This window comes from Polyodon spathula, chromosome 5 (assembly GCF_017654505.1).
Source record: "Polyodon spathula isolate WHYD16114869_AA chromosome 5, ASM1765450v1, whole genome shotgun sequence".
In the NCBI taxonomy this organism is placed as follows: Eukaryota; Metazoa; Chordata; class Actinopteri; order Acipenseriformes; family Polyodontidae; genus Polyodon; species Polyodon spathula.
Window position 1 is genome coordinate 25,205,220 of NC_054538.1, and position 23,454 is coordinate 25,228,673.

The window sequence follows — 23,454 nt, forward strand, 5'->3', positions numbered from 1 at the left end:
GTTAAGTGAGTAATAATAACCATGTGTACAATCAGGTGGACTCATCGGAGCCTGCAAACCTTTCGAGACCAAAACTTTAACTCCGGGCTGTCTCTTCTAGCTTGAGCTTTAAAACCTTGATCTCATTTGACAACTCCTCGTTTTTAGAAATTGACAAATCAAGGGCTGATGGCTCGGGCCTCAAACAATAATGGTGATACTGCACTGGAGAAGTACAGTCCACTTCTTCTTCTGGATCCTATACTGGCTCTTCTCTTTGGTCCCACACACCAAGCCTGTGGACCGGCAAGGACTACTGATTCCAGTCAAGCCTGGTGCAGTCTCCAACCCCCCCTCTTGTTGGTTCAATTAGGTATTTCTTAACAAAATGCCCACTGCAAACTGTGTTTAGTGACTGTGAATTTCTGTCTTCGAATATTTGTAAGCCACATTTGTCTCGTCATTTCATGCACAGGAAATGCATGAAAACTGATGAATTGTACCGTGCTAAAGTGGAGAATAGTGATCACTACCATTTCCTTCTCATCGCTGTTAATTAAAGGTTTTCACAGTTGTGCCTGAAGTTCAGCTCATCCTCTCTCTCAGCAGTTAAACAAATCAAGTGATACACCTTTGTAAATCATTCAATACAACAGACAAAATGTAAACAGGATTTCAAATACTCCGCTCACTCACCAGAGGCTGAGGTACTGGTATAGCTGAAATGTGACGTCATTAGTTGCAAGTAGCCTATTTCAAGACCAAATACAGTGTTTCCTGTGTCACTTAAAAACAGCCTTGTAATTTCAACAGAGCCTTCCTTTTTATGGATTCACTGTGCAGATTTACAAAGCTCTATGGTATAGGCAGACCTCGCACTTACGACACAATTGGTTCCTGAAAGTTGCGTTGTAAGTCGAAGCGTCGTAAGTCGAACCCCATTTTCCCATAGGAACAATGTTATAAATTGGGGTTACGTTCCTGACTCTTCAGCCAGATAATATAGTGTTACAAAAATGACCCTGTTATATTGTACTCATGCAAATATTTATTTAACTCTTTACACTCTGACCGGTGGTTACACGCATATCACTCAGACACCTACCTGGCTTGTTTAAAAGTACAGACTAGGGGCTTTCCAGCAGGTAACTAGGTGGTACTCCTAGCAGGACAACCCTGAAGAATAAAAGGTTTAAAGAAAACGCCAAACACTGGCACAAAACAAACGGCATGTTGGCCAAACAAATAGTAGACAAAAGAAACAAACAGAACAAGTATGGTTTCCACTCCCAACATGGATAGCAATTGTTAAGATTTTATCATTTATTTCTCTCCTCTCTGTGTCCTGTTCTCCACTGTGATCACACCAACCTTGTGTGCGTGAAACTTGATTGCTAATCAGTCATTCCCTTGAATCCCAGCACAGTCTGCACATAGACTAATTGTGCACTCCCTGTGCCCCCATACAAGTACCCATTTGAATCTGCATGTGATGTGGTTGTGCAATCCTGTGCCTAAATACAAATATACATTTTACATCACCTGTGCTACATATCCCACACTCTGTGCACCACTACAATAATACATATAACAGACAACATAAAACACAAAATACAAAATACACACAGGGGCAGGGCACCCTGCCACACCTGCTTATAAAAACACTTTTAAAAATAACAATACAAGCTTTTAATTTTTTTTATTTTGTATTTTTTTAATTGAACTGATGACCTAGTTGATGACCTAGTTTTATAATTCTAAGATTATAGAGGAGTGTACAGCTTTACCTGACTGTACATGTTTTACCTGGCTGTGTTCTGGGTTCAGTTTATCCTGCTGTACCATGATGCCTTTGAACTCTGATAATAGCAAGTGTGGCAGTCCGGCTGAATTCTTTTTGGCAATGGCTTGTCAGATATGGGACAAAAAAGATTGAAATACCTATTCATTGTTGTACACTCATGTAACTTGTTCTGTGCTCTGTGACATATAAAGACTGTGACTTCTTGTTAAAGGTCTGTTTCAGTCACAATGGCGGGGTTTGCATGGTAAATAAAAATAAGTATCTTTCTCGCTCTATCTTGACAGTACTTTCAGGTAGTTTGGGTTTCCATATAGTTTTCTTTTAGGGAAAGAAATTCTTCTTCAAAATGCAAATGGCATAATTAATACGGGAGGGTTTATTTAAATGTTCCAGTGTAACCTTGCTCAACTACTGCAAAAACCCCCAAATTGTGATTTACCCATCCTTTAGTCATACACTGTTTTAGACACACACCTCCCACAGTGTGAGAAATGCTAGTGGTGTGTGCATGCTACATACCACTATCATGTAAGTCATGACAGTGGAGAGAGAATTTGGACTTTCTAAACTGCATGGCAACCCTGCCAATTTTAAGCACAGCAAATTTGACACAGTTTGATAGGGGCCGATAGTAGGTACTTGATTGTCAGATGCTTCTCCAAGACTGCACAAAATACAGATGTTTCATGAGAAATGTAGACTCTGCAGACTTCACCTCACATTTCAACCCATGACTTAAGGCAGTTGTCAGTGAAGAATAGAACCATAATTACTTTGCTTTTATTTTATTTTTTTTTTTTTTTTTTTTTTTTTGCAAAATAATAAATTGAGGACAAAGTCACCTTTAGGGTATTTGAGAATTAATCTTGCTGCAGATATTCCTGGCAGACTGTGTCCATTTTTTACTCCAGAATGTTATTTTATTTGAATCTCAAGGAGGTTTTCTTCATGCTTCCAGCCAATGCTTTATTCAATACCCTGCTGTAAGGCAGAATATCTTACTGCCACCCCTTTCAACTGCTATTGTTCTGGGGAATTGTTTATGCAGTTGTCATGGAGAAATGGACTGCTCTACTTTTTAAGTATAATGGCAGGAACTAGGTAGAAAGGGAAATTTCAGAAGTTTGCATTGTATTTTGGTATACCCTTGGAACTATACAACATTCTTTCTCGGTGACATGTTATTTCTATTCAGGACCTATCTTCCAGACCTGATTTTGTTAATACAAAATGACTGTGGTAAAAGATCATACAGGGGAGTCCTATGTTTCTTATAAAAAAGGAGCAAGGCTTTTAATGGAGTTACAGCAACAGTTAATACTTAGCTTGCAAAGTGCTCCATGGTTTAAAGGTTAATTTGATTATGTTTTGTTTGGACTTGTCTTTTTACATTACATAATCATTCCAACAGTTCAAGTTAAATACTGTGATTCATTAACAAAAATATTGATTCAGCAATTGCCCAAGACTTGATGGACTTGATACCAGTATCTTAAAGTACAAATGAGTGACCAAGCAAGTTAATTTAATGTACATAAGAAAGTGATATACAGTATACAGTAACTAGGACAGGTCACCGGCTTCCAACAACAACATTACATTAACATGTAATAACCAACTTCATCTTATCACAGTATCATATTGCAACTTTCTTGCAAATATCTTGTTGTTTTTCTGTCGACTTTTTGTTTGCCAAACTTTAATTTTGAACTGGGTGAAACCCATTATTTTGTCACAACACTGTAGACCCACTCCTGGCACAGCATGCTTTGGCATCCCACCTGGCACACCACCTATGTGCAGAAAAAGCAGTTTCCAATTTCTTGTGAGATCAAACCACATCATTGTGGCTGGATAAACAAGGTTCACCCTATTCAAGGTGAAAACGAAGTCTGGAAAACTAAACCATCTGTAGATGAATGACTTTGAAGAAAAGTATTATGCACGTAAGTGGTAGGAAATGTATTAATTCAGTTGTGTGGAACAGTATACTTAATAAACAGTTCCTATACTGCAATCTGCTAAAATGAGGGTGTGACAGGCTGGCGAGTGGATAGAGGCCCAGAGACAGACTGCAGTTCAAAAAAAATACTACTTTTATTACAAAAACACAAAATAAAAGGGCACAATGGCAAAAAATAAAGATATTTAAACACAAATAAAGCAAAAAGCAAAAGTTACAAAAATAAAGGTTTCCAAGCTTGGCGATGCCTTCACTGGATTTAGAAAATTCACCAAACCAAAACCACAGACACCAACTTGCTTCCTCAGCTCCCTCCTCCTAATGGGAAGCAGAGGCCTCCTTTTATGTCAGATGGTTGGGCGCTGATTGATCGTTAATTAACCTAATCAACTAATCAACCCCAGCCACCTGAACATAATAAACCCAGGCAGGTAGGGGAAATTAACCCCATCCCTGCCAATTTAAAAAGGGCAGAGCTCTGCTCTGCCACACACCTCCCCCCATGTACAACGTACACCGGCCGCAATCGGCCAACCCCACCCCCCCCCCCACCCCCCCCCCCCCAAGAGTCCAATTATGTCCCTTGGGTGGGCTGTTTTGGTGGGCGGTGGTGAGCGGGGTTGATGTCGGAGCAACTCCTCCCTCTCTGGCTCTGGGGACGGCGGCAACTCCTCCCTCTCTGGCTCTGGGGACGGCGGCAACTCCTCCCTCTCTGGCTCTGGGGACGGCGGGCTCCTCCCTCTCTGGCTCTGGGGACGGCGGCAGCTCCTCCCTCTCTGGCTCTGGGGACGGCGGCAGCTCCTCCCTCTCTGGCTCTGGGGACGGCGGCAGCTCCTCCCTCTCTGGCTCGCGGGACGGCGGCAGCTCCTCCCTCTCTGGCTCGCGGGACGGCGGCAGCTCCTCCCTCTCTGGCTCGCGGGACGGCGGCAGCTCCTCCCTCTCTGTTGGAATGATCCGACCATCTCCCATGTCAACCGCCAGGTAATTCACAACCATGAGGGCAACCTCTGGGAAGGACGCCGGGTGGTGGTGTTCCTCCCACTTTTCCCACCTCTCCCCATCTCGACGCCACAGCAAGTTGATAACTATGGGGAGATCGTGGACAAGGTCTGCCTCAGGGTGCATCAGCCAGTCCCAGATCTCCTGGGATGGTGGTGAAGGTTGTTGTGCTGGAGGTAACGGGGTGGCTCCTGCTGCCCGGGGTGAACACTGCACCTCTTACTGGGCCTGATTGTAGGGGCATCCTGCCCAGTTGTGGCCGTCCTCCTCACACCGGCCACACCAGTTTGCCGGTGGCACGTCTGGGCAGGACCGTCAACAGTGGTCCTCCTTCCCGCACCAGGAACACCAGGGGAAGAGGCTGGCCGGGTCCTCCAGCGGTGGCTGCAGCAGCTTACATTTCTGCAGCTGCTGCCTTTCCTGCCTTTTCTGCTGTCTGCTCTTCTTTCCCATAATCAAAAAAAAAAATTGTCCCAAAAAAAAATATCCCACTGCTAACACCAAATGTGACAGGCTGGCGAATGCATAGAGGCCCAGAGACAGACTGCAGTTCAAAAAAAATACTACTTTTATTACAAAAACACAAAATAAAAGGGCACAATGGCAGAAAATAAAGATATTTAAAACACAAATAAAGCAAAAAGCAAAACTTACAAAAATAAAGGTTTCCAGGCTGGGTGATGCCTTCACTGGATTTAGAAAATTCACAAAACCACAAAACCTGCTTCCTCAGCTCCTTCCTCCTAATGGGAAGCAGAGGCCTCCTTTTATTGCAGGTGGCTGGGTGCTGATTGATCGTTAATTAATCTAATCAACTAATCAACCCCAGCCACCTGAACATAATAAACCCAGGCAGGTAGGGGAAATTAACCCCATCCCTGCCAATTTAAAAAGGGCAGAGCTTTGCTCTGCCACAGAGGGTGTTATGTTGTACTGATAAGACATTGTTTATTTGATTTAGTAAGGTAAAAAATGAATGTTATGTTTAGTTATCCTCTAATTTCCTATGACATGTTCCAAAAAGACTTTTGTCTTTTTGAGAGGTTGGTGATAAAACGAGTGATCAGGCGAGGATTTATCAGTATGCACGTCTATAAAGTATGTGAAAAATACAGCGAACAAGGGTTGGGCCTTGGCTGGCGATGCAGTTGATGTCCTTTTGCCATGCAGTGCCTTTTAAACCTGCGGTAAATAAATGGACCGCTAAGGGTTAAACTAGATCAAACCGATCACTGAAAATGAACTTAAAAATAGAGCTATGGCCAAACATTTTGCATCACCCTATAACAGGGGTGTCAAACATACAGCCCGCAGAATATCACAGAATATATATATTTTTTTATCCAGTAGGATACAGGTACAAAAAACTGCAAAAAAATGAATGATGGGACAAATATCCAAACTAATGGTTTTTTTTTTACATTTATTCGAAGACCAAAAAAAAAATCTGTGTGATTTTATATATATCGTCGTGGATACCGGTGGCAGGATTTACTCTGCTGGAGCTGCTCCTTGCTTTCCCTTACTTGTCACTGGTGCTGCTGTGAGTCAGTGGGGGGCATGTGTGGGAACAGTGGAGGGCATTCTCCTAGTGCCTGTCAGCTAAGATTAACCCCACGTGCTGATGAGTGTTGCTGTTCACTCTATTTGCTAAATAAAAGAGCTATCTATTTTGGAAGAAAAGTTGTACGCTTGGATTCTTACCGCCGCTACTATATATATATATATATAAAAGAAGCTAGTCAATCTGGGTCATATTCTGTCTAAAGTATGATACAGGTCATACTGACTTGTATAGTAATCAACGTTTTCATTTTCTTTCATGATGTAATCTTAGTTTTTGTTAAGTGGAATGCAAAAAAATCTTGCTTATTTTTTCATTATACAACGCCCCCTTTTTCACGTTTTCAGCGTGCAGTGGACTGGTGTCAGTCATGTGCAGTGACCTGCTATAGAGAGCAGAGATCTGCTGAAGCGGTGATCTATAACTGTGTGTTGTCTTGAAGTGTTAAGGTCGGTCGAGAATCATCTGGGTGAAGATGAAGCACTTCTGCTAAGGCTGGAACAATTATGGGTGTCGAGCTAACAGTAAATTTGATTGCCATTTGGGGAGAGATGGTCAGATGGATTTGGAGTGGGAGTAGCCACAGACGCTACAGACATCGAGATTTCTGCAAGTACTGCTGTAACAGGCTGCTGAATTAAAGTTGTTGCAAATCTGCTTGGCACCGGAGAACTTGATTTGTCGGCTGAAACATGGATAGGGTTTGGATCTGATAGTCCTGCAGTAAAGCGTGGAGGGGTGGAGCGTTGGCCTACTTTAAAATAACTGAAATCTACTTTTGGACAGAGGGAGGTAGAGTGTGCTGTGGATGCACAAGCACTGCAGGCGTTGGCTTGCAGACTGCTGAAAATGCGGTTAAAAAGATCCAGATCCAGAGAGGACCAGTCAGCAATGTGGTTATCGGCTGATAGAATGGAGGCAGCTTTGGCTGAAAAAGCCTTGTGGTACTCATAAAACATAGCACCCCCATGTCTAACACAGAGCTTCACAATACAGAAAAGATATTAACCCAGCTCAAGGCAGCGGTGAGGATGACTGAGGAGAGAACATCACGATAGATGGAAAAAGCAAGGACAAACTCTCCCAGCGTTAGATTTTTTAAGAAGGTGTGGATCGCAAGATTTGAGGATAACTGACAAATCCCCAGAGTCCACAATAATGTGATCCAGAAACTCAGACATAGCAATCAGAATAGAAACTAAATTAATGTCTTTACTTTCTGTGGTTTGCTTTTGAATATTTGGAGAGCGAGAGAGTGGTGTCTGATAGCGGAGGCTGAATGGGAATCAATTGCAGATGAGAGGTTGTAGTCTGGGATTGCGATGGTTGGGACCGAGGCTGAGATACCGGAAGTGGAACAACAAATAAAGCTTTCAGGAGTTTGGCAATGGGCCAGTCCTTATAATGTCCATATAATGAAGCTGTAATGGAGGTTGAGCAGTGGACCGCCGTTTCGAACAACGTGGTCGCTAAGCTGGAGACTGAATGTTTGTTTATAGAGGCAACAGGCAATAGAGCCGCTGCAGCGAAAGAGAAAGAAAGAAGCTGCAGGATGAGACGTATCTTGAGAGCAGCAAGGAAAAATAGTTTGTTGCTCAGAGTCGTCCGAGTCGAACGAGAAAACAAAGCAATGAGGTTTTGACATTTTTCTCGAAACAAAGTAAGGCGTGATTAAAGAGTCTGTAGGTTAGCTATAAAGCGAAAACACTAGACAGAGAAAGTGGCTTAAATAGACAATTAGTAATGATAGACATTAATTGGGCATCCCGAGTTCCCACCCCCTGAATCTCGAACAAATGCTAACATTTAAATCAGGGTAGTTAGGTGCTGACTAAGCTTTTGTACTTCAAGATTTCATTCAGATACAAGACTAGACTACTGTATTCAGTGCTGACTTTGTTGCAGTTCTTTCAAAGCAGGTGTGTGTGAGTAATTATAACTCCCTTATTAGTAATCTGCAGCTGTTAACATAGGCAGGAAACAAAGTCTAGTGCCTTACTCTCCCTAGTAAGTAGTAAGGTTTTGATTCTGTTGTTTTTAATTTTTTCCCTGTCTGCTCCATTTCTTTTTTATACACACTGTTAAGTTTGTTACTACATTTTGTTGAAATTCAGACACGCAAAATCTACTGATTCGTCATTCAATAATTTGTGGGTTGGTGTTTTGTCAGTGTTTAAAACAGATAGGTCTAAATGAAGAAGAAATACTATATAAATTGATACAAACATACAGAATATACATAGTGTTTTTATTATCAGTTTGTCATTTGATACATTTATTCAATTACATGGTTAAAAATAACATTTTAAAAAAAGTTCAAAGAGGATGCACTACTTCGTAAATGTATTTTGATATCATTACCAAACTACTGCAGTTCTAAAAGTAAATTTGTAAAAAGGGAGGATTCATTTTTAGTAAACAGCTGCAAGTGATACAAGCCAAGAAACAACTTGATTCTGTAAAACAATACCCATAGGCTCAAATGCATTCACATAGCGGATGTTTTATCTCATTCTCATAAGTTAGCAGTACTTCAGTTATTGCATTCCTTTTATAACATAAGAACATTTACAAACGACAGGAGGCCATTCGGCCCATCTTGCTTGTTTGGTTGTTAGTAGTTGTAATTTCTTCTTCTTCTTCTTCTTCTTCTTCTTCTTCTTCTTCTTCTTCTTCTTCTTCTTCTTCTTCTTCTTCTTCTTTACCTCCTCACTCTCTCCCGTTCTTTCACACTGAATACACAACCCAGAGTGAGTGATATGTGCATCTATATATACTGCTGTGCCGGGATTCAATTACGAATTAATTATTCACTTGAATCTTGGCTCGTGAACTAATTTGTGCAATCCTTGTGCTCACATACTATTACATACTTTAAAAGCATGTGAAGTGTTTGTGCAGTCCCTGTGCCTAAATACAACTATATATTTTAAATCACTTGTATTACACAGACCGATTTATATCCCGTGCGACAATATCTGTACACCAACAGTTATAATACACAATGTTTGACAGCAAGTGGCTATAAAAGTTAATGTCACATTATATTTTTTTTTTATACACAAGTATTTTTCCAATATAAATGGAAAATGTTATTTTTGCATGACTATTGTAAAATAAATGTAGAACTTGCTGTCAAGCATACAATATAATACCATGTTATTCTTTGTAAATGCAACAAGTAAACAATACCTGTTCATTTTTGTCATAAATACAAGTAAATTATATCTGTTAATTTTTTTACATTTATAATTATAAAACAGTTTAAATATTGGCCCTGTGTTGTTCAAGTAGTTTGCAGTAGCTTACATGCACTATCGATTATTATCGGTATCCAATCAGGAAAGGCCAATATAGGTAGATAACCAACTGGCTATCGGTATTGGCCAAGATCTTTATCATATATAAAATATAAAATATGTAAAACCCCCAAAACCAAGCTTGATATAAAATGCCTTGGAATCAATTCGATCAGTCAGATTAATTTTCATATCCAGATCTATGTGCACTTGCACACACAGATCAGTATTTTTCTATTACATTAATTTATTAACCCCTCCCCCTGTTTTGATTGTTATTACATTTACAATTATGATCTTCCTGTACCCATGTGATAGAAATCTACTGGGTTTTCAAAAAGAAAGAAAGAAATAAATAAAAATCCAGGGGGCCATTTGTCAAGGTCACCATAATGTAGGTCCACAGAAATCTCTTGATTTGCTACTATGGATATCGTTTATTCTATTCTAATGCTCCACTATTTGTCCATCAGCCGGGGATTTGTGCACAAGTCACAGCAATCATGAAAAACAAAAGGGAATTATATTCCCCATTGAACAATAAGGATCTGTTCATTCATTATCAATGCCTAGCACATTTCTAGAAATAACAATATAATGTATAACTGCCTCTTAATTAGAGTATGTAAAATGCATCTCTCAGCAGTGTTAGCCAGCTTATAGACTGAAGCATACATGAATATAATTGATAATCACTGTCTGTGTGCCGTATACAATGGACTAATGCTATATTTATATCTGTCACATATATCTGTCACAAAGACGGCCGGAGTGGGTGACGTCAGACCAGAAACAGGAAATAAACAACAAGAGAGATGAGTTGAGTTTGGTGGAGCTGAGCGAAAGGTTTCGCTCAGCATTTAATAAATAAACAGAACAGAAAATAAAAAGGTTGTAACAAACAAAAAACACAAGACACCGAACTCGTCGCCAAAACAAAAAGACAAACAAAACGGACTATACAGACAACCACAATGAGCAGCTATTCAACTACTATTCTTATTATTATTACAATTATTACCTCCGTCTCCAATCCCGGTCTCCACTCACCGAACACACAACCCTGAGTGGGTGAAAACATGCTGCTTTTATGCAGCTGTACCGAGACTCGACTGGTAATCAATCATTCAATTGGAGTCGCTGTACAACTGCATGTGAATTAATAAAGTGCAATTCCCCGTGCTCACATGTTATTACTTTTTACTTGCACGTGAAGCGTTGTGCAGTCCTCGTGCCTAAATACAAATATACATTTTAAACACTCGTGTTACACAGACCCGTTTAAATCCCATGTACCAATGACTGTACACCAACATTAACACACAACACAAAATACGCACAGGGGCGGGCACTTTGCCACAATAGCCTGTTGGGGGCCAGAGGGAAAAATCTTCTTCATGTAATGATACGTTAAACACCCTAACTTAAAAAGGTTACAACATCAACACACACATATAGTCTGTATTTGGAATTTCTACAAGAATTGAATTGTAGTTACGACTATATTTATTATCACTTTGGTTTAAAAAGCTGATCCTAACATTAATGCCTTAATGGCTTTTTGCAAGTCGGCAGTGTGCTAAGAGAACTAGGACTTTTCATCACGGATTAATGATGCTTCAGAGGAACAGGTCACACACGCAACACTTTTCATGCTCTATGAAGGTCACCTGGGTTCTATTGTTAGAGAAGCAACACAAGCAGAAAGTTTCTGATGTATTAATGCTGCAAAGCCTGCTTTTATAAAAAAAATCAGTATTTTCTTTCTGAAATTTTTGTCTTTTAATAACTAACATTAAACTTGTTTTGCTTAAAGGATCTTTAAAATTATTGATTGACCACTATAAATTAAAATATGTAATATGGACCTTAAATGTTTTGCATGGAAGGTTTAAATTAGCTTATTCTTCTTGAACTAGCATGTAGGTTATGAAGTGCATAATTATTTAGTGACTCTACTGTATTTATAAAAAAAAAAACTGTGTTTGTTTTTGTTTCCAGTTTTGACAAAGCATAAATTACTAAGTATGCTTGTTGTATATGTAGGCTGTTTGTGCTTCAGAATGTCTGTAAGTCTAACTCAACTCTTGAAAAGGATATTCTTTAGCACAAGTGATTAGGAGCATCACAATCTAGGCAGATATGGAGGCATCTTGTTTGCCTGCTTGTCTCTCTCCCATATACCACGTTTTAGCTCTAATTTTGAACTCGGCGTGGGATGAATTGAGCGCATGCTTGTTTTATTACAGAGAATCCAACTTACCTGTAAGTTGTTGGTTTACATTTATAATGATTGGGACAGGTAGTCTCGACAAGTGTGATTAATAAATGGGTCGGTGTGGGGCTTGAACTGCTCACTCACCCCGTGGGAGGACAGCCCCGCGAGGTAGCCTGGGCCCTTCAGGCATGCTTTCTAGGCAGTGTATGAAAGCGTACATTGTCATGGCTTGTACTATTCTTTCTCTGTGGATAAACAGACTTACATTATCAGTGTTAACAATGCAGCCCCTGTCATGATAAATAACCTACACTGTTGCATTGTTTAATGTATTATATTTCAACAACCTGTGGCTTCTTTACATTAAACTTTTCTGAAAACCTAAACATTGCATCTTTTAAATATATTTAGAAATATTATTTTCCATTACAGACAATATATAGATCTATAGTGTAATACAGGGCTATTATTTGATTGAATGACACAGCTTTGATCGGATGACACAGCTGTGATCACATGATACAGCTTTGATCACATGATACAGCTTTGCTCGCATGACACAGCTTTGATCGCATGACACAGCTTTGATCGCATTACACAGCTTTGATTGAATGACACAGCTGTAAAACAATAAACAAAGCAAGAAAAACTAGCTTACAAGTTGCAATGCAAACCAAAAAATGAAATTCTCCAATTAAAAAAAAAAAGAAAAGAAAAATCTGCATCTTTCCACAAGTAAAATAAGAGGGCTAAAAATGTGTTTTCCCTGCTACATTGTAAGACACATAAACAGTACTATTGGGTAACAGTGACCACAGGAAGTATTTATTGTTGTTCTTGTTACACTTGTTGTGTCTCTTTTATGTTGTATTTAAGTTTATAACTTTAATTATTTTTGAACTGTTACCTTGTATTACAGTGTAACATGTGTAAGTCACTTTGGATTAATGCCTCTGCTAAATAAATAAATACATAAATAAATAAAAAATTGTTACACATTCAAATTCTAAGCAACTTACAAGCTTACCAGCGTCATTAATCATTAAAACAAACAAACATGCTTTTTTTTTTTTTTTTTTTACTTAAAATATTACAAATAGTTCAAATATTACAAAAAAAAGTATTCATGTTGGTTGAACTCTGAGTTAGTCTTCGTCATCCGGACGGCTATTGTTAAAATAGAGCTGCAGCATTCCAACTACAGTTGGTCAGACTCTGGAATGGCACCACCCCCCTAATGTGTTTGCTGAAAAAAATCTCTCCAGTTGATCCACTTTGCACAGAGGAATGTCGACTTTTACACACACTTTGACAAAATCAGAAACAACAGTTTCACGCTGTTCTTTGGCAGTTGAAAGATGCTTAAATTATCCAAACTCAGTGGTCTGTTTCAGTGTTTTGGATGGCCCTGCTGTTTCAGCCTCATCTTGTTTATGTTTCCTTGCATTAAATTTATGTTTAGCGCTTCCCATGTGTTCTACAATGGTCTGACTACGAGTGAAATGTACAGCCTTGCTATATGAAGTACAAAACAGCACATTACCATCAACGTGAAATCCGATCTTTAGGGGTGATTTGTATTGTTTTCAGCATCTTTGAACATCTCTGAATACTGGAGTAAACTGAACTTGAATACAGGAAGCAGTTTTATTAGATAGGTATGTTTATGTAAATTGAAAGCAAAGTTGCCTGTGTTAATGTTTAGATTATACGTATATTGATTTGGTTATTATCAAACAAACAAACAAAAGCCTTGCATGTTTTTTCACATCTCCAGAAAAATAGAAAATCGTTGTTATTCCGCAGCAAATGGATTCCTAGGATCTGATCTGATGACACACACGTTATTCATTAATTCACATTATGTTTGTTGGGTATCAAGAGTATAATTGGTTGATCGAATGTGATGTACAGTTTTGTGCCAATGCCAATGTGGGTCATCCCCTTTTCAACAACATTGTCATAACATCTAGGTACTAGGTGTGCAGTTCAACTGTTTCTCTGACAGGTCAACCCATGGTTTGCACAGATTATGCCAGAGCTGTCAAAACAGACCCCCCTTCCCCAGTGTTCATGGTTCCTACTCAGAGCAAGAATCTGTTCATTCTTATTGCCCATCACAAATCTCCGCTGCAAGTTATCAAGTACAGTACTTGCACTGATAGCTTCAGTTTGGATGAAATGCATCAAAGTGGTAATCGTCTTGCATTTATCTGTATCTTAAGAAAGCATGGTTATATGCATTGAATTGTTCTCTGGTGTTTCTTATGAATTTCCCTGGTGCTTGTTTTTATTGTTATGGACTGACCTCTACAGAGGTTAAATGGTGAGTAATGGCATGAGTCACAAAGTCTGTGGAAATGGAAAGACAGAGCTTTCCTACAGCTTGGAATGGTTACTGGACACAACACCCAAACTTAAGAAAAATCCTATTACCCAGTAACACACCAGTTTATTAAGATCATTTAAGATGCCTAACCTTGAACATGAAAAATTAGGAAAGTGACTAAATGTGTACAATTGTAGAATAATGATTGTGAAATTTGTCTCATCTGTTAAAGGCACGTCCATGTGGTGTGCAGTGTCATATATGCAAAGTGGGGACAAATGACTGGGAACAATAAATAAATAAATAAATAAAAGAAAACTGAGCAACATTCTATTTGTGACCTTTTATGTTTTTGTCTGCAGTTAGTTACAGGAGCATGGCAGGGAGGGTACAATTTCTTCTGCCAGGACACTCACAGTGGCGGGGAAGCGGACATGAAGGTAAGACAGAAATAAACAAAACATAAATCTCTTTACTAAATATTACAAACATTTTAGACTTTGTAGACAACCCTGCCAGCCTTTTATTTTGAATAAACCAAGAGATCTGAAAATTACATTGATGAACAACGACAATCTCCAAACAGTTTATGCATATTTATCATAGCCTTAAATTCATTTTAACTTGCTTGTTGATTTGTTAAAATCTGGTCCATTTTAGTGTTACTGCTTTCAATGAGAGCACTGTTTTCCAGGATTCTCTGAGCAGTCGGTTTCCAGAAAACCAGACTGGGCTTTGAACCAAGTTACAGAGCCTCTAAAGAAAAGGGAAGGAAGTACAGGGTAATATTGGGTGATTATAATATACATTGGTCAGTTTTTTTTTTTTTAGAATAGAACTATGAAGCTTGCAGTGGAGTAACCACATGAAGGCCACAGAGGGCTCTGTCACCTATAAGTGAGACTGTAGCCTGTAAATGTTATTGCTAACTGCCTAATAAGTTCACCAGTCATTTTTTTTTAAATAGCATTTACACAAAGACACTTCTTGACTGATGGGTGACCTCCAGTTCAGTCACTTTTTCCCACAGCAGTTTCTGGTGGCCAAGTGATATTTTTATAATAACCTGTTTACCCCTTATAAAAGTTTCCCATTGTAAAAGCATAGGCCAGTGAAATAAATAATCCTGTTTTAAATAATTTTAGCATAACCGAGGCAGACGTGTTAAAGGGACTAGGAGCTCTTAAAATAAACAAATCCCCTGGGCCGGATGAGATCCTCCCAGTAGTACTCAAAGAAATTAAAGAAGTTATTTACAAACCGCTAACCAAGATCAGGCAACAGTCTCTTGACACAGGGGCTGTACCGACAGACTGGAAAATTGCAAACGTAATATCGATCCACAAAAAGGGAAAAAAAACGAACCAGTTAACTACAGACCAATAAGCCTGACTTCTGTTATATGCAAACTTATGGAAACTATAATAAGATCCAAAATGGAAAATTACTGATATGGTAACTGTATCCTGGGAGACAGTCAGCATGATTTTAGGAAAGTTGAGATCATGTCTAAACTAAGTTATTAACAATGTCGACCCAAGGGACTTTTTTCGACCTGAAAAAAAAATAAGGACCCGGGGTGGAGATTAGAAAAAGGGGCATTCAAAACAGAAAATAAGAGGCACTTTTTTACACAGAGAATTGTGAGGGTCTAGAAGCAACTCCCCAGAAATGTTGTTGAAGCTGACACCCTGGGATCCTTCAAGTAGCTGCTTGATGAGATTCTGGGATCAATAAGCTACTAACAACCAAATGAGCAAGACAGGCCAAATAGCCTCCTCTCATTTGTAAACTTTCTTATGTTCTTATGTAACTGTTAGAACATAAGAAAGTTTACAAACGAGAGGAGGCCATTCGGCCCATCTTGCTCGTTTGGTTGTTAGTAGCTTATTGATCCCAAAATCTCATCAAGCAGCTTCTTGAAGGATCCCAGGGTGTCAGCTTCAACAACATTACTGGGGAGTTGATTCCAGACCCTCACAATTCTCTGTGTAAAAAAGTGTCTCCTATTTTCTGTTCTGAATGCCCCTTTTTCTAAACTCCATTTGTGACCCCTGGTCCTTGTTTCTTTTTTCAGGCTGAAAAAGTCCCTTGGGTCGACACTGTCAATACCTTTTAGAATTTTGAATGCTTGAATTAGGTCGCCACGTAGTCTTCTTTGTTCAAGACTGAACAGATTCAATTCTTTTAGCCTGTCTGCATATGACATGCCTTTTAAACCCGGAATAATTCTGGTCGCTCTTCTTTGCACTCTTTCTAGAGCAGCAATATCTTTTTTATAGCGAGGTGACCAGAACTGCACACAATATTCAAGATGAGGTCTTACTAGTGCATTGTACAGTTTTAACATTACTTCCCTTGATTTAAATTCAACACTTTTCACAATGTATCCGAGCATCTTGTTAGCCTTTTTTATAGCTTCCCCACATTGTCTAGATGAAGACATTTCTGAGTCAACAAAAACTCCTAGGTCTTTTTCATAGATTCCTTCTCCAATTTCAGTATCTCCCATATGATATTTATAATGTACATTTTTATTTCCTGCGTGCAGTACCTTACACTTTTCTCTATTAAATGTCATTTGCCATGTGTCTGCCCAGTTCTGAATCTTGTCTAGATCATTTTGAATGACCTTTGCTGCTGCAACAGTGTTTGCCACTCCTCCTACTTTTGTGTCGTCTGCAAATTTAACAAGTTTGCTTACTATACCAGAATCTAAATCATTAATGTAGATTAGGAATAGCAGAGGACCTAATACTGATCCCTGTGGTACACCGCTGGTTACCACACTCCATTCTGAGGTTTTTCCTCTAATCAGTACTTTCTGTTTTCTACATGTTAACCACTCCCTAATCCATGTACATGTGTTTCCTTGAATCCCAACTGCGTTCAGTTTGAGAATTAATCTTTTGTGCGGGACTTTGTCAAAAGCTTTCTGGAAATCTAAATAAACCATGTCATATGCTTTGCAATTATCCATTATCGATGTTGCATCCTCAAAAAAATCAAGCAAGTTAGTTAGACACGATCTCCCTTTCCTAAAACCATGTTGACTGTCTCCCAGTACCCTGTTACCATATAGGTAATTTTCCATTTTGGATCTTATTATAGTTTCCATAAGTTTGCATATAATAGAAGTCAGGCTTACTGGTCTGTAGTTACCTGGTTCAGTTTTGTTTCCCTTTTTGTGGATCGGTATTACGTTTGCAATTTTCCAGTCTGTCGGTACCACCCCTGTGTCAAGAGACTGCTGCATGATCTTGGTTAGCGGTTTGTAAATTACTTCTTTCATTTCTTTGAGTACTACTGGGAGGATCTCGTCCGGCCCAGGGGATTTGTTTATTTTAAGAGCTCCTAGTCCCTTTAACACTTCTGCCTCAGTTATGCTAAAGTTATTTAAAACTGGATAGGAACTGGATGACATGTGGGGCATGTTGTCAGTATCTTCCTTTGTAAAAACTTGTGAAAAGTAATCATTTAACATATTTGCTATTTTTTTTTCTTCCTCTACGATTTTGCCATTTGTATCTCTTAAACATTTAATCTCCTCTTTGAATGTTCTCTTGCTGTTGTAATATTGGAAAAACATTTTGGAATTGATTTTAGCTCCCTTAGCAATGTTCATTTCTATTTCTCTCTTGGCCTTTCTAACTTCCTTTTTGACTTGCGTTTGCAGTTCTGTGTACTCTTTCTGCGTACTTTCTTTTTGGTCCTTTTTTAATGCTCTGTAAAGTGCCTTTTTTCGCTGAATATTTTTTTTAATTGATCTATTAAACCATTTTGGCAATTTAGTTTTACATTTAGATTTGTCTACTTTAGGGATGTAATTGTTTTGCGCCTCTAGTACTACATTTTTGAAGAACAACCATCCTTCTTCTGTGGGTGTTTTCTCTATTTTACTCCAATCTACTTCTGTTAGTCTCTGTTTCATACCTTCATAGTTTGCTTTTCTAAAATTGTAAACCTTAGCTTTAGTCTTTACTTTTGGGGATTTAAAAAACACTTCAAATGAGACCATGTTGTGGTCTGAGTTTGCCAGTGGTTCTCTGACCTCTGTTTTAGTTATTCTATCTTCGTTATTTGAAAAGACTAAATCAAGGCATGCCTCCCCTCTAGTGGGTGCCTTCACAAATTGTGTTAGGAAGCAGTCATTTGTCATTTCCACCATTTCTATTTCATCCTTCGCGCTACCCACCGGGTTTTCCCATTTTATTTGGGGGAAGTTGAAATCCCCCATTAGTATGGCTTCTCCTTTGCTACACACATTTCTAATGTCATTGTATAACAGATTATTGTGCTCACCGTCTGAATCTGGCGGTCTATAGCATGCTCCTATTATTATGCCTTTTAAATTTTTGTCTGTTATTCTGACCCATATTGATTCGGTTTTATTTTCTTTGTCCAGGTTTAACACCTGGGCTTCAAGACTGTTTCTTATGTATAGCGCTACCCCTCCTCCTCTTCTGTCCTGCCTGTCTTTCCTATACAGTGTATACCCACAAATATTATATTCGTCCCCATCACTCTCAGATAACCACGTTTCTGTAACACCTATCACATCATAGTTACCTGTTAGTGCAGTAGCTTCAAGTTCTAGAATTTTGTTTCTGATACTTCTAGCATTTAGATAAATACATTTAATGGTTGTCTTACCTGAGTTGTTGTTCTTGTTTTGATGCGGTCTCCCTTCTGTTTTTTTGTTGATTTCTCCCCCCTTCCTTTCTAGTTTAAATGCTTCCGAACCTGCTCGAGGATCTTTTCTCCGAGTAGACTAGTTCCCTTGTTATTTAAATGCAGTCCATCCCGTCTATACAGATAGTCCTCGTTGTAGAATGTGGTCCAATGATCAAGATAGGTGAAGCCTTCCCGTGTGCACCACGTCTTCAGCCATTCGTTTTGATTAATTATTTCCAGCTGTCCATATGGTCCTTTGCAAGGTGCGGGTAGTATACCAGAAAATACCACAGTTTTGGTTTTCTCTTTTAATTTCCTTCCTAGCTCTCTGAATTTGTTTTGCAGGGATTTTGGTCTGTCTCTTCCAATGTTGTTTGTACCGATGTGGACGACTACTACCGGGTCGTCTCCTGTTCGTTCTAGGAGCCTGTCCACGTTCTCAGTGATGTGCTTGACCGAGGCTCCCGGAAGGCAGCACACTGTTGTAGTAAGGGGGTCCAAACTGCGAACTGAACTTGCTGTGTTTCTCAATATGGAGTCCCCAACAATCATGACCTCCCTTCTTTTTGCTGTCTGGTCACCACTGTCAATAGGGTCCTGGATGTTGTTCCTTTCATTCTCTTGTTGTTGGTTCTGCTCATCACAATTCTGAAGTGACTCAAATCTGTTGGTTGTTTTGATTTCTGGTGGTTGTGTTTGACGAAGTTTCTTTTTTTCCCTGCTTCTGCCTACCTGAACCCAGCTGTTCTGACCTTCTATCTCCCTGGTGGCTTTCAGTCTGTTTGGGGTGATGCAGACTTCCATGAATTGTGGGTGTGCCAGTTCCTCAAGATCCTGTTGCTGTCTCACTTCTTCCAGCTCCATTTCTAGCATACTTACTAGTTTATGCAAATCCTGGATCGCGCGGCACTTTACGCACACTTGGTTTAGCTCCGCTGGGTTTTCTCGGATTTCCCACATCAAGCAGGTGTCACAGATTACAGGCTTGAAGACCATGTTGAGGTGTTTTTTTTTGAAGTTTAGTTTCTTCTGCAGCCGTCAACCTGCTTTCAAACTGCTTCGAAACTGCTCTGTACTTTTCCACGCCTGTACTTCTCCCACTCGCTGTCGCTTCCACTCGCTGTCGCTGGGAAGACTGCCTCGTTTAACTGCGTTGTTCTGCTGTGCTGTTGGCTCCTCCCCTCGCCCGTGTCTCAAAACGGTGCTGAATTTGAATCAGCTGCTCCGAGTTTCAGCTTGTTTGTTATCAGAAAAACACACGCGGCTGTTTGACTTTGAGCTGCTGCTGTGTTTCCCCAATGTCCTCTATTTTCTGATTAAAGCAATTCAAGATGCAATTTCTCCTTTCTGCTTCGAAACTGCTCTGTACTTTTCCACGCCTGTACTTCTCCCACTCGCTGTCGCTGGGAAGACTGCCTCGTTTAACTGCGTTGTTCTGCTGTGCTGTTGGCTCCTCCCCTCGCCCGTGTCTCAAAACGGCGCTGAATGAGTATTTATTTTTGTTTCATACAGTATTAAATGGGAGCATTTATATGATAGTGAAAAATAAGTAAATATCAAGATAAAGAAAGATGTAAATGTCTATGTATTGATTTATGTATTCAGTTATTTCAATATTTATTAATGTTTTACTTTTACCACATATATAGGCTATCTTCAGCATAGCTAACTGTCAGAAAAATGTATGTTCCTTTTTGTCCAGTGGAGACCACAAATAGCATTACTCTCATCAACTTGTATCGTGAGGAATGTACTTCCTTGTGCCAATAGGGACTGCAATGAGCTTTAAGGCTGGTCTATATTTTCAACTGCGACCCAATTTTTGGTCTCAGTCAGTGGTCTTTAACGGTTGGAATGACATCATCCGCACTGCCACGAGCTGCTTCTTTTTTGAAAAGCGGCACAGCCTTTTCTTGTGTCTGCGATCGCAAAATGCTCAGGGTCGGATGATGTTGAAAAAATCCAACAATTGTCGCAAGGTCGCAAGTCAGTGACGCACGATAGAGCAAGTTTTTGAGGAACCCAATAAGCATGAACAACAGAACAGGATTTTAAATTTGCCTCTAAAATAAATGAAAGCGTAAATGAACCTTTGCTAAAATAAATATTGGTGCTTACACAGGCTACCACGTCGCTCTTTATTTTTTGTATACAATTACTTTCCCCATCAAATCAGTAACGTTGCATCAGATCAGTTTTAGATCAAAAGTGACTGAAACCAAAATTTAGCTCATTGCAACATATTAGTCAAAATATTATATTAATTATATATTGGTTAATATTAAATATTATATTTTAGAAAAATATAATTTTTTTTCATTAAAAAACATTTTCCACTTTAAAACAGAAATTTTAATATAAATGACATAGATGACTGTATCTACTCATGTACAAAACAAATTAACTGTCATTAACTTGGACACTCGGATAATTTGAACCTATTTATATCCCTTTATATATATATATTATATATATATATATATATATATATATATATATATATATATATATATATATATATATATATATATATATATATATATGCATGGATAAAAGTGCCTGGGGTCTGCAAACAAATCTGCAAAAAAACACTGGGAGAAAAAGAAGGGCATTTTTGCCTTACTTTGGTGAGTTATTTCTCTTACTATATGACAGGTATTGACTTTTTTTGTGCATTTCACCCAAGTGTGTTGGGAACTACAAATTAAAAGTGAAATTGAGCTTTTTGGCTGATTTACTTTTGCTGCGCCAGTACCCTGAAAACACTTAAAGTATCCGTGCTGTATAGAGAGTGTGGCAGTTCTCGCACTTCGCTGATAACTTGGGGCGAGAAACTATTGTTTCTCTCAATGAAGCAGAATCTGTGCAAGTCAAGGCCACATTTTCCCGGTTAGCTAGTGAACGATTGGGCAATCGCTGTGCTGACAATAATGGTATCTGCAGAAGTTTACCAACTAATTCATCACCATTTTCTGTCAAATATTTACGATTAAGATTGGTGAAGTTAGGCAGTGTTTTAGCTGATGGACAGTACTGAAGCACAAAGTCATCAATACATGCCTCTGTAATAGCAATGCACAGCGCTCTGACAAACTCATTAACACAATCATTCCGCACTCTCTTTATTAAAGCGCGTGTAAAGGCAGCATAAATGGATTGCTTGTCACTCAGTTCACTTTATTGTTTTAGTTTAATGTGTCGCTTATTTTTCAGTATGTTCTTTTATTGTCAGAGCAAACATGTACCTCAGTGCAGCAGTACTTGCAGTGGTGTGCACCCTCTTTCTCATCTGACCCACTTCTGCAATTTTAGTTTTTAGTATACTTCGAAACATTACTTTTCTTTTGTATATTACTAAACTGATTTACGTTTTCTCCCCATTCCTCATCCACTAAAAATATAATATTTTCTTGTAAGTATTTCAATTTAGTTTTTGATCAAGCTAGTAGTTACCATGCCCAGCAATTACCACTATATTCAGACTTTGATTGGCCAACATAATCAGGTGACAATGTGTTTGTGAACAGAGAACCACGTTTGAAAGTTATTTGAGCCTCTGACGTCTAAACATCTGCTGTATCCTAGGATACAGTGCAGGGCTGCTTATTACAATGTCAGAGTCAAAGTAAAACAGCATTTGAATTAAAATATTGTTTATCTCCTAGAAAGTAGTACAGGGAAAACATTGTATAGTAGACAAAAATCAGGTATAAATCAATAAAAACTAACTTAAAAAAAAAAATCCTGTAATATTTCAGTAAAATTTGTAATTAACCGGAAATGTGGAAACTACTTATTCATTACATAATTCATGCAAAATGAATTTTGTGCATTTTTATTGTGGTAAACTTAATCTATCCAGATACATGCATCCCTATTTATTTTTTGTGTTGTTTAACAAGTCGGATAAGATTTTCTGAAGGAGTGTATAATATAGTGTGAAGGCCATTCTGTTTGCTGAGGTTGCACACTTATCTAATTTATATGAGTCTTCTGGGTAAAAGTGGATTCTCTTAATAAGTAGATAACTCCTCTTTCATATCATGTATTGGACATATCGTTAAACAAAAGCTAGTATTGTATGGTCCAATGTATTTTATCCTTACAGGTTGTGGACTGATAATTTGAAGTGTTCACTCACATTTCGTAGTATTTATTTTGAGTTTGGTTTTTGTTTTTGTTTTTTAGATTGTACGTGTCCTCTGGTGGTATTACTTCTCAAAGTTAATTGAGTTCATGGATACCTTTTTCTTCATTTTAAGAAAGAATAATCATCAGGTTACATTTTTGCACGTCTATCATCATGCAACCATGCCTAACATCTGGTGGTTTGTCATGAACTGGGTGCCATGTGGACACTGTAAGTGAATTAAAAAAACAACAAAAAAAACACTTAAATAATCTATAGTTTCACTAGCTTTACTCACTGTATAGGTGTTGAGGTTTGCTTTCAGGGACATATACTTGTAAAATATATACTAGCTAAGGTCACATCTAAAATATGTAATAGTTCTGGTGCAGGAAACATGAAATAAAAGTTTAATGAATGCAGGCTTTTATTAAGGGTATTGAGCATCATAGCTGTTTAAATCCTTTCCTCTTTTTCTTTGTAGTAAATGGTAATA

At 38.7% G+C, this 23,454-nt stretch overlaps 1 protein-coding gene across 2 annotated transcripts in view; it reads left to right on the plus strand.

Annotated features, from left to right (window-relative positions):
- The window catches only part of LOC121315755 (elongation of very long chain fatty acids protein 5-like), a 44,499-nt gene that overhangs the window by 18,348 nt on the left and 2,697 nt on the right, over positions 1–23,454 (plus strand). For both annotated transcript variants that reach the window (XM_041250129.1, XM_041250130.1), the window contains 2 exons: positions 14,518–14,595; positions 23,018–23,189. In XM_041250129.1, the coding sequence (XP_041106063.1) occupies positions 14,518–14,595; positions 23,018–23,189 (250 nt within the window). The remainder of the gene's footprint in view (positions 1–14,517; positions 14,596–23,017; positions 23,190–23,454) is intronic.